Consider the following 12,243-nt stretch of genomic DNA (forward strand, 5'->3'; position numbering starts at 1 on the left):
AAACTGGCTTTGGACAGTCCTATGACCCAACCAGAGTTGGCTGAGTAATTCAGTCTGCAGACTCTGAATAGTGAGGTAGCTGGTTAACTTATCCGGCCAACTCCATTCCTACCTGATCTGCCCATTCCCCCACCCCTGACTTATCTAAGTGGTGCACATTGATCATACTCAGATATTCAGCAGCACCATTTAGCCAGATAAGTACTACTTATCTGCCTAAGTGCCATTCTGAATATCAGCCTCAAGGTTTAAGGAACAGTGAAAATTGCAGCATCTGGAAAATTGCAATGTGCTACAAGCATTGATGTAGATCATAGTCTCAGCAGGGTTTTCAGATAGTGCTTTTCAGTAGTTCCTTTGATCCCATTTATATTGACTTCTCTACTAATTTTGTACATTGGGAAAATTCAGTAAATTGGACTCTAAATGCATAAAAAGTCCAAACACTGGATTACTGAATAGCAAATAGCATGTATTTTGGAGGGGTAGATGACGTGAGATCATTAATTGTACTTTTTATTCATTACATGATAGTATACAATGACTAAAGACACATTTAAAAAGTTCATAATATTTTAAGCTCACATAATAGTGTCTGAACTCAAGCTTTCAAGTGCACGAAACCCTTGCTAACAGAGGTCAGACACTTTCTTACATGAAAACTGTATCATGAAAGAGGAAGACATTCACTGCAGAAGAAGTGGTAGTTAGGAATGAACAGCAATGAAAACCAGTGGAATCAACAGTCTGCTAGGGTCACTGTACCCAGCGATATGCTGCACCTAACATCTTAACACGTTCTAGGGCTGTTACTATGGTAATGGTTGAAATATAAAGCCATACATAATCATTGGAACATGATGGCATGTGCTTTACCTGGACATTTCAGCATAAGCAGAGTGTACTTCAGGCCACTGCTTCCAACCACTTGAGAAATGTTAAAATGATCACATCCACTAGTTTAGTACTATTAGAAAACCATTTTTAGTGTTTCATCAATACTTTTGGACTTGTGACAGATACATCATAGTGGAAGGATGAGGGACAGCTGCAGTGACCAAATGAAAAGAAACATTTGGTTTCAAATCTGCTGTAAAATAATCATCTCCTTCCTTACAAATCTTGGATGACTGTAGATGATAATGTCCTGCTTATGGTGATGGCGTTCCCACAAAACAGAGAAAATGGTCTGAATCTACTATCTGAAAACTTGAAAAGAGGGGGAAGGAATAAAGGGGCAGAGGTAAATTACAGCTTCTGAAATGTTACACATTCAATACTAGGTAACTTCAGAGTTGGTTCCTGTTTAGTCCTGTTCTTAGGATCCAGTAAACCCTGCAAAGAACAGAAAAATGCTATTGACTCCAATCTGCAGTCATTGAGCAACTTGACTGAGGAGGTGCGGCTCAAGTACCTCTTGTCTTGGCAGAGAATGCTGGGGATCTTTCAAAGTCAGCTGTCTGGGGCAAGAAAAGAAAGACAGGAGCATGTTAAAGAACAGCTTTAACGCGAATATGCAAATACATTAGAGTTCCAAACTTAGTTTCAGGCATTTTTATGGCAATGCACCTGTACGTCACGATGTTCACAAAGTTTATGGTTATGGCGTATAACATTTTACATTTAGTCTTGAAAACATTTTACAGTTCAAAATCAAACATTGTATTACCTTCCAGGCATTCAACTTAGAAGACCTTTTTGATTTCTACATGAATTGGTAGGGCTAGAGGTGCTGAATAACGTTACCCAAGGACCCAATTTGCTCTCTTCCTGGAACGGTGTGTTCTGTCTCTTGCCATGTAATATACTGGTGAATAGTGTCCTCACAGCTAATGACCTCATGGATATGGATAAGGAGGTGGGTTTTTCTCAATAGTGATGGGATTCCCTCTTCACTAACTACCGCTGCCAAGAGGTGCTGAACTAGCAGGGAGATTCACTTAGCACTCTCTTCAAGTGCACCAGGCCAGTGTTTCTCAACCATTTGTTGGCTAGGGACCAGCGCACTATCTTCCTTAAATTATATGCAAAGGTTGGAGGGGTCCCCCAGATAACGATGTTCAGATCATCATCCCTCTACGCGAATCTCTTGCTGCCACTATAAGCTATTGGGAGGACTGCCTCACATCCATCAACTCCCTCCTGACATCCCTGCAACTAGCCCTTAACTCGTCCAAAACTGAACTTATACTTATCCACAGCCACCAGACCCTCAAATCCATTCCCACAAATGACCCCATGGCCCTCTCTCTCACATCACAACCCGCAGTCCGGAACCTCGGTGTCCTAATTGACCCATTACTTAACCTAAAAAAGCACATCAGCTCAGTACTCAAAGGTGGCTTTTATAAGCTCAACATCATAAAAAAGCTCAAGCCGCTGCTCCATACGCATGACCTTAAAACCGTCATCCAAGCCACTATGTCATCCAAGTTAGACTACTGTAACTCGCTGTACCTTGGTCTCCCCTACTCTACCATTAAACCCTTAACAGATCCTTCAAAATGCCACTGCAAGGATAATCAACAACACTAAAAAAACAGACCACATAACACCTATCCTAAAAGACCTGCATTGGCTTCCCATCCCATCACGCATACTCTTCAAATCACTCACCATCATACATAAAGCGATATACAATGATAACTCCACGTGGCTCAGTGAACCCCTCCGTTTCACGCAATCCGCCCGCCCCACCAGAACAAACCATAAATTTACCCTACAAGTCCCACCCCTTAAAAGGGCCCGTCTAACGTCAACCAGGGACCGCGCCCTATCAATTGCAGGCCCAACCCAATGGAACGCACTGCCCTCAAACCTCCGCCAGGAATCATGCCCAAATAAATTCCGCAAAATGCTAAAAACCTGGCTTTTCCACCAAGCCTTTCCGGATTAGCAATCTTCCCCCTCCCTGCCCTGCCCCCCCTAAATTAATTAACTGCCCCCCTCCTTCCCCCTGTAAATAGCCACCCTCTATACCTCCCCCTACACCTTCCTGCACTTTGCAATTCTTCTGTTTCTCCTCCAAGATCTCCCCTGTTTAGCAGCCTTTCCTCCCCCTGCCCTCTCTTTTTTAAACAGCTGCCCCTTTTAAACAGTTGCCCCTCCCCCCCCCTGTAATTAGCAACCCAACCTACCTTCCCGCACCCCTTCTCTTTGTAAATATTTCCTCTTACCCTTCCCCCTTTTTATCTAATTTAACTAGTTTAACTTTTGCTTCTGGCTCCCCGTTAGAGCCACCTCTACTCTTGTTTGCTGGTTATCCACCCCCATATCCCCGTTCTATGTATTTTCTACCTGCTGTTACAATGTAAACCGACATGATGTGTATTTTAATGCCGGTATAGAAAAAACTGTTAAATAAATAAAAAATAAATAAATAACTAAAGCGCTGGGGAAGATTATACTCCCTTCCCCACCCTGCAGCTAGTCTGTGTCATTTTAAGAAGATAACTAGCCAGTTTCAGAACGTTGTTTTCTGGCGATGAGGCAGAATGCAGGGCAGTGTATGCAGCTGCAGGCCATGTCCTACTACTTCCTCTTCCTCCTGCAGTCAGCGTTGCTCTGCGAACAGGCAGAAAAGCTGCCGGGACTGGTGCCAGGCAATAGACTGGTGGTTGAGAAACACTCCACTAGGCTAACCACCACTCCCATGTTGGCAGTACTGTGTGGGATGAAACCAGCATTTCTGCAACTCATGCTTCCAGCTGCTTGGGGAACACCTGCAAGGTGCTACTCTCCTGCACCCCTCGTTGTGCTAGCATTATTTGAGCAATAGCTGTGTAAATGGAGACATGAGTCACTATACTAAGCAACAGTGTATGTACAACCCTTCTGCAGGGTTTTCTGTCAGCACAAAGCTTTGCTACATTGGCAGAGTGATGTTTTTAGAAATAAGAGTTCCCAATTAAAATAGAAACAGGAAATGACATGCATACCCAATGCACTGTACTACACATGTGAAACTAAATTTGATAAAACAGGCAAGACTCTGCATTCCAAATAGCTTGCCCAGAATTTTAAGAAAGGCTCTGGAGAATAAAGCTCCTGAATGTTATTCAAACATCAGTTAGGAGCATCAGCTAGGAATATAGCACCAAGGAAGTATTTGTGACAGGTGCTTTTGGATTCCAATTTTTCCAGTTCTTTCCAATATATTCTCCACCACTTTCACAGTTTACATTGATTCTAACTTTCCATATATAGAGGGCAATTTTCAAAAGCCATTAATCTGGGTAAATAGCAATTTGCTTGCGAGGAAGGGCTTTTTGAAAATTGCACACCCTCCCCATAGTTAAAAGTGCAAAAACTGTGGAACAACACTCAATCTTTTCCCTGCATTGTTTGGAGGCATTCTGGAGGGGAGGGGAGGGGGCAAGGTTAGATTGGGGGTGGCAACGATGGGTGTGATTTTTGCATGTTCTAAACCACCGGTCGAAGTACCTGCAGGAGAATCAGGAGCAAAATCGCTGTGGGTATCTTTTCCCAGGCCAGTTTTCAAAGAGAAAGCATGCTCGTGGAGCAAAACCCATGGGCTCCAGCAGTTGTCTGCCTGATGTATAACTGCACTCTGCATTGCTTCCTCCTGCTTTCACCATCCCTTCCATCCATAAATGGCAATTGCAGCACCGGAATCCTTTCGGAGACAAATTACGTTGCAAGGGGACATGCTGAAAGGGAAATACTTTGTAGCTGCAGGCTGTATTACTTGGCACATAAAGTAGGAACGTCCGGGCACGAAGACCCATTAGCACCGAGACTGAGCCTCGGCAGCACCGGGAAGGAAACTTGCGCAGGTTCAATTTCGGTATCAGGCAGGCCCCGCATCGCACATCCTACAGGAAACCTGATAAAAGCCTGTCTCTTTGAAGCAGCTTTCTGCACCAAGCAGTGACACAGCAGTATGAAATTGCCCACACAAGATGATATATAGACCACTTGCCAACAATGCTATTCAGCTACTCTAATCTCATGAGATGGCTTATTTGGATTTAACATGATGAGATATTATCTCCATAACCCTATTTGTAACATGCTCGCTCCAAACCAGTGGCTCTAAATTCTAAAGATAGTGTGAGGTCCAGATTCAGAGCTGGATAACTCATTCAACTAAATGCTGACTTTTTAATAATGGGAGCACTTACCTGGCTAAGCTTTTAGCTGGATATTTTATTATCCAGCTAAAATGTAGCTGCATACTGTAGCCAGCTAAGGGGGTCATTTTCTCCCATTCTGTGTCTATGGGAAAAATGCTTAATAAATGACCTCCTTAGTTAGCCAACTGAATGGATAACAGAATGATCCGGTAACTTGGATCCGGTAACTTGGATCATTCTGTAGCGCTGTCCTCAAGTTACCCGGATCGGCTTAGCCTGCTATTTTTAAGATAGCCAGCTATATTCAAAAGTGTGGCTGCACTACTGAATATCCCTCTAAGCTTAGCAGATGTTTATCCAGCTAACTTTGCAATCCAGCCAGTGAATGAATATGGACTTCTGTATACATAGCCCTTCAGCAATACTGCCTTACTCACGCCTACTGCACTATTAAATGATGCACTTTTCTTCACCAATGCTATTTAACCATTGTAACTCCCCAGGAATATTCACCTTCTGTTAACGTGTATCTTACACAAAACTGCTATGCTGTATTGCATTAATAATTCTAACTGTAACACGCCTTGAACTCTCTGGCTGGAACAATGATGATGAGGATGAGAATGCCAGTCGGAAGGGCCAAAATGTGACCCTACAAAAACTTGCACATATCTAAAAATGTATTTCTACCCTTAGAAATTTGGTTATAAAATTACAGTAGCAATTATCAGAAAACCATTCAACTAACCACTTGTATTAAGCATACTAGGTAATGAAATCAAGAATATCAAATACACTATTATCTCTTAAACACAAATTTAACATGCTACATACTATGCAACTTACTACATTTGTGACAAAAATCACAAGGGCAATATGTAAGTCACATTTTTCATTTAAAACAATTCAGACTGGATGTTCCAAAGGTGCGCACTGCCTAATATTCACAAGCATGCAATTACTGAACTGCACAGTAACTGTGCCCAGGGTGTATATTTTACATGCATTCATGCATTAGGGCTAGAGGAGTGCTCTGAAGTACCATAGCCATTGTCATGTCAGATCGCAGCCACTGCTCTCTAGCTTGTTAGAGGAGAATCAATAGATTATGACAATCATGGCTGTTGTACAAAGAATATAAGAGAAGTTAAATCTGAACTCCATTCCACACTATCAGCTTCTGTTGACAAGGCAAACCTTTCTAAAGACTGACCAAAACAACATTACAGTTCTAAATCACCATCCTAAACCCCACTCATTATGCAGGTACTTCCCTGGGGTAGGACTTTACCAATCCTGATCCAGAGCCACGAGAAAATAAGCTATGAAAAATCAGAGTAATGAAAGAACTGGAAGAATGGTTGGGGATTTACAACTGTGATCTAGAAAAGCAATTTTTTTTTTTTACTGACATTAACCACAGAATGATAAAAGTAACCTTTCTACCAGTGGATTTATCAGTTATCCCCATGGACAGTATTATGACAGCTCTGACAGACAGGAGACTGAAAGACTTGCTCATTTACAGCACTTTATTGTCAACGTTACAGGCCAGTTGGAGCCACTTCACTGGTCAGCCACCATCTGATTTAACTGAGATATTCTGAATTCATTTTTTCAAACAAATCCAGGAAATGATCAGAGCATGAACCTAATGCCAGTGTTCAGGTCTACAACTGGATTAATGTCCCACTAAATCCGAATGGCTGGCTGATATATATATATATATATATATATATATATATACCAGCAGATGGTTAACATCATCTTACTCATTTGGTCAAGCATTATAATTGCTCCTGTAATACAGTCCACGCTGCTCTGGGAAGCTCTTGAAGGGAAGTCCTTACAAGGAACAAAGTCAGACTGGCTGAATTCATAAGCAAGGAAATACAGGCTGTGAACAGTTAGGTGAAGAATACTAGGCAATTCCAGAATCTAGGAATAAAAAATGAACAGCACGCAGTCCACTGTATGGCATTAGGAATCTTCAAAATATTTTAAAGGCAAAATAAATACTCAGGATTACATTTTTCAGGGTGTGACATTTGTCTGAATACATATCTAAAGATATTGTAGTCTAATTAGAAATAGCAATCATTTCAGATTTACAAAAATATATATCATCTTTATTCATGCTGCTTACTTTTCAAGAAAATTATTTTACCAATAATGTAATAACCTAGCTATTTTATATTGTGCCAGCTATGGTGGATCTTCAGCGGACCTAACAGATGTGTTATCTGAATGACTTGTTACGAGGAAAAAGCTATGTCAACAATATTATACCCTAGAGAATACATCTCTCGGGATAGTTATTTATTTATTTGATTTATATTCTGCTTTTTCAGGCACTTCAAAGTGGTTTATATTCAGGTACTGCAGCAAGGACAGACAAAAATTCTTCCATATTTTAAAAGTATAAATTGAAGGGAGCAGCCTACCAAATGTCTTTATAACTTCAAATGTATTTATAACTTCCTACTCGTATACAAATGTTTCACATGCAAGTTAAGAATGGCAGAAAGACCAGAGAACATAGTTTAGGTGCTCAGCCGCCAAAGAAAAGGGAATATTAATTGTTCTTCAACTGCATGATTAATAATATATGTTAAGACAGGACAGGGAGTGCTTTACTTCCTCACTGCAACATGCAACAAGTTCAAAAAGTGTTACAAATGAGCAGAAATGTACCCCACGCGCGAAGGATTTAAAATCAGCCCCATACTTTTTAATGTCTACCTCAGGGTGGCTAATTCCAATCCTCAAGAGATAGAGATGTGATTTTCAGGATATCCACAATGAATATGCATGAGATATTTGCATGCACTGCCTCCAATGTATGGAAATGCATCTCATGCATATTCATTTTGAATATCCTGAAAACCGGACCTGTTTATGGCTCTTGTTGACTACTCCTGGTCCAGCTGATAGTTCCTGGGGGACAATCCCTTTTTCTGGGGTTATGACTGTTAGGAATAACTGCACAAAGGGATGTACTGTCTGGTTAGTACCAATCTTACAGATCCCCAATTTCTCCAAACCCCAGACCTTCCCACATGCAAAAAGCCAAGACTGTAAAATACATATCCCCAGAGCACTGAGAGATCAACAAGTTAAACAAACAAAATATGCAGCTGTCATTTCAAATCCTGCACCGAGAATACTTACATTGTGCTACACATACATGAAAAACAAAACTAAACTGTCAATGTTTAATGCCAGCATTTTGTCCAAGGGAGCCACACTGGCTACATATCAGCTGACTGGATATTGAATTTCTCCACGACTGTCACAATCAGACAAGTTAGAAAACTCAGCGTTACTAGGGAGATTTTATGCAATATATGGCACACATTAATGAAGAGGCACTGAAGCAGAAAATATATGTAGTCTTAAGAGAGCTAAAACCGTGGCTTTTGAAAGAAGAGATGCAGGGCTATGGAGAGAGATGGAAACAAGTGTACATGGGACAGGATTAACAGACTACTCAGTTGCATTGTGTGCATGTTTTCTTTAACATAACTGGCGTCTGAGAAAATAGTTTTGCTTCTTTTCTTTGGCTCAGCAAATTTCTCCTGCTCCTTTTGGCTTCCAACTTAATCAGAAGCCCATGAGCATTTCAGTCGCAACTAGCCCTGGTCTTTCCATATTTTCAAGCCTCTTCCCCGCTAATCTCGCCCAACCCAGTATACATGCACCCTGACTTAGGCCACTAGATGTTGGTCCTTGTGCACAGCCTGGGACACCACCCCACCTACCCTGGGGGTGTGAGTGCTACTTCTGTAGTGCCTCCATCTTCAAGGCAGATTTAGTACTCTTGGGCTCCAGCATTGCAGTGTGTGGCACACTGTCAACGATCCAGCAGGATAGCACTCAGTTTCTGCTTCTTCACGATAATCTAAACAGTGGGGTCATTTTCAAAACTTTTTGTGCATTTATGCAGGTGTTTACCCACATGAAAAGCTTATTCGAGGGCCAGCCTGGTGGCTCTGTGGCAAGTGCTGTGCACGTGGAAAGGCCCCCGGTCAGCCGCAGCTGGGGATGCTGCTGGTTGGGGGAGGGGGAGTTGTGGTCCTCAATAAGACATCACACGTGTGGAGAGGATTCCGGAAGGAACCCTGGGGCACAGCTTCTGGCCAGAGGACTGTCACTGCAATGACTAGGAACAGTGGGATGGTCTGTCAAAATAGGGGAAAATCTCCAGGCAGTTGTGCTTGAAGGCTCATGGCACCAGGTTCCCAGCACCGGTCCCAATTAACTAGAAGAAAAAGAAGAAAGGAGGAACTATCAAGCCAAAAACAGAAGAGCTTGTCCGAATATAGCAAATGTTGCTTACCTGTAACAGGTGTTCTCACAGGACAGCAGGATGTTAGTCCTCACATATGGGTGACATCATCAGGATGGAGCCCAATCACGGAAAACTTCTGTCAAAAGTTTCCAGAACTTTGACTGGCCCCTACTGGGCATGCCCAGCATGGCACTAACCCTGCAGCCAGCAGGGGTCCCCCTTCAGTCTTATTTGATAGCTACAGGCAGTGCTGAAAAAATAAAACAAGAAAACGTTACGAACCCAACACCGCGGGGCGGCGGGCGGGTTTCGTGAGGACTAACATCCTGCTGTCCTGTGAGAACACCTGTTACAGGTAAGCAACACTTGCTTTCTCATAGGACAAGCAGGATGGTAGTCCTCACATATGGGTGAGTACCGAGCTGAGGATGTCCGAACATGCACCAAATGTACCCAACGGCGTGCAACAGGCACAACAACTGGGATGGAATTTGCTAAAGGGCATCCTGAACCCCACCGGGCAGGCGGAAAGGGTATTGGTACGTCATGTTGCAAAAAGGTTGCGCAAGACAGACTGGCCGAAGATGGAATCTTGTCTTCCGGCTTTGTCCAAGCACTAGTGGGCTGCGAAGGTATGGAGAGAGCTCCAGGTGGCAGCCCTGCAAATGTCAGGAAGCACACCGTCGTAGGCGTGCTACTGAAGTCACCATGGCCCTCACAGAGTGTGCTTTAACACGGTCTTGAAAGGGAATGCCTGCTTGCTGGTAGCAAGAAGATATGCAGTCTGCCAACCAGGAGGAGAGAGTCTGCTTACCCACAGGTTGCCCTAATTTGTTGGGATGGAAAGAGACGAATAACTGAGTGCTCTTCCTGTGGGCAACTGTACAGTCTAGGTAGAACGCTAGAGCTCGTTTACAGTCAAGGGTATGCAGAGCCTGTTCCCCTGGATTGGAATGGGGCCTGGGAAAAAAAATAGGTAGTATAATGGATTGATTAATATGAAACTCCGAAACTACCTTGGGTAAAAACTTAGGGTGAGTGCGGAGTACGCCCAGTCCTGCAGGAGTTTAGTGTAAGGTGGATAGGTAACTCACTAACCCTGCGAGCTGAGGTGATAGCTAAAAGGAAAATCACTTTCCATGTGAGAAATTTTAGGTCACAGGAGTGAAGAGGCTCGAATGGTGGTTTCATGAACTGACCGAGAACCAGGTTAAGGTCCCAAGAAGGGGCCGGAGGACGTAAAGGTGGCTTGATATGGAGCAAGCCCTTTAAAAAACGTGTTACGAGGGGTTGTACTGATATAGGGACATCCCCGACACCTTTATGGAAGGCGGCTACCGCACTGACATGCATTCTGATTGAAGAGGTCTTTAAACCAGACTCCGACAAATGCCAGAGATAGTCCAAAAACCTTGGGATTGGACAGGAAAAGGGATCAAGGGAGTGCGAAGTGCACCATGATGTGTACCTTTTCCATTTATAGGAATAAGATTTTCTTGTGGAAGGCTTTCGGGAAGCAATCAGGACACGAGAAACCAAATCTGAAAGGTTAAGTGGTTGAAGGATTAACCTTTCAACATCCATGCCGTCAGAGATAAGGCCTGAAGATTGGGATGGTGTAGGCATCCGTCTTTTTGAGTGATCAGATGCGGGTCCGTTCCCAAGGGAATGTGCCTGCGGATGGAGAGATCCTGGAGTATAGGAAACCACACTTGGCGTGGCCAGTGAGGTGCTATCAAGATCATGGTACCCTTGTCCTGACGTAGCTTCACAAGAGTCTTTGAAAGAAGAGGTAGTGGAGGAAATGCATAGAGCAGACCGGTTGCCCACGAGAAGGAGAATGCATCTCTGGGCTGAGAATGCTCGCTCCGAATGAGGGAGCAGTAGTTGTCCACTTTGTGGTTCTGAGGGGACACAAAGAGGTCTGTCTGGGGGTATCCCCATTGGCGAAAGATTGATGTCGCTACCGAGGAGTTGAGAGACCACTCGTGTGGTTGGAAGACACGACTCAGTTTGTCTGCCAAGACATTGTCCACTCCCGGCAAGTAGGTGGCCCTGAGGTACATCGAGTGGGAGAGCGCTTCTGCCCAAATCTGTGCAGCTTCCTGACAAAGAAGGAAGGAGCCTGTGCCTCCCTGCTTGTTGATGTACCACATGGGCACCTGGCTGTCCGTCTGAATCAGGATGACGTGATTTGACAGACGTTCCTGAAAAGCCCGGAGAGCATATCGCATTGCTCGAAGTTCTAGGAAGTTTATTTGATGTTTGGCTTCCCCTGGAGACCAAGACCCTTGTGTCTGTAAATTGTCTACATGGGCTCCCCAGCCGAGGTTGAAAGCGTCGGTGGTGAGAATGAGTTGAGGATCTGGCACTTGAAAGGGCAGTCCCTGGAGGAGATTGTTGTGATCTTTCCACCAGGCGAGAGACAGATGGAGTGAGTCGGTGATGTGGACAATGGTCAACAGAGGCTGAACAGCTTGAGTCCATTGTGACCTCAGAGTCCAATGCATGAGCCTCATGGCCAGGCGGGTCATTGGTGTGACATGGACTGAGGACGCCATGTGTCCTAATAGGACGAGGAATTGGCGAGCCGTTGCTGTATGCTGAGACTGCAACTGGTGAGCGAGAGCCACGAGGGTTAGCACTCGTTGTTGAGGTAGAAAGGCTTTTGCTTGCAAGGTGTCCAAGTATGCCCCAATGAACGAAAAGTTTTGAGATGGGACTAAATAGGATTTATCGTAATTGACGAGAAATCCTAGAGAAATTAGAGTGTGTAGGGTCAAATTGAGGGACGACCGAGCGGCTTGCTGGGTTGGAGCCCTGATTAACCGGTCGTCCAGATAGGGGTAGATGTGA

General features: G+C 43.8%; 1 protein-coding gene across 1 annotated transcript in view; it reads right to left on the bottom strand.

Moving 5' to 3' along the window:
* Positions 1-451: 451 nt before the first annotated feature.
* Positions 452-12,243, bottom strand: part of PPP1R42 (protein phosphatase 1 regulatory subunit 42) — a 231,902-nt gene continuing 220,110 nt past the window's right edge. The window contains 2 exon segments of the mRNA XM_029591417.1: positions 452-1,335; positions 1,415-1,460. Coding sequence (XP_029447277.1) covers positions 1,249-1,335; positions 1,415-1,460 — 133 coding nt within the window. The 3' untranslated portion in view covers positions 452-1,248.

This window comes from Rhinatrema bivittatum, chromosome 2, assembly GCF_901001135.1.
Source record: "Rhinatrema bivittatum chromosome 2, aRhiBiv1.1, whole genome shotgun sequence".
Classification (NCBI taxonomy): domain Eukaryota; kingdom Metazoa; phylum Chordata; class Amphibia; order Gymnophiona; family Rhinatrematidae; genus Rhinatrema; species Rhinatrema bivittatum.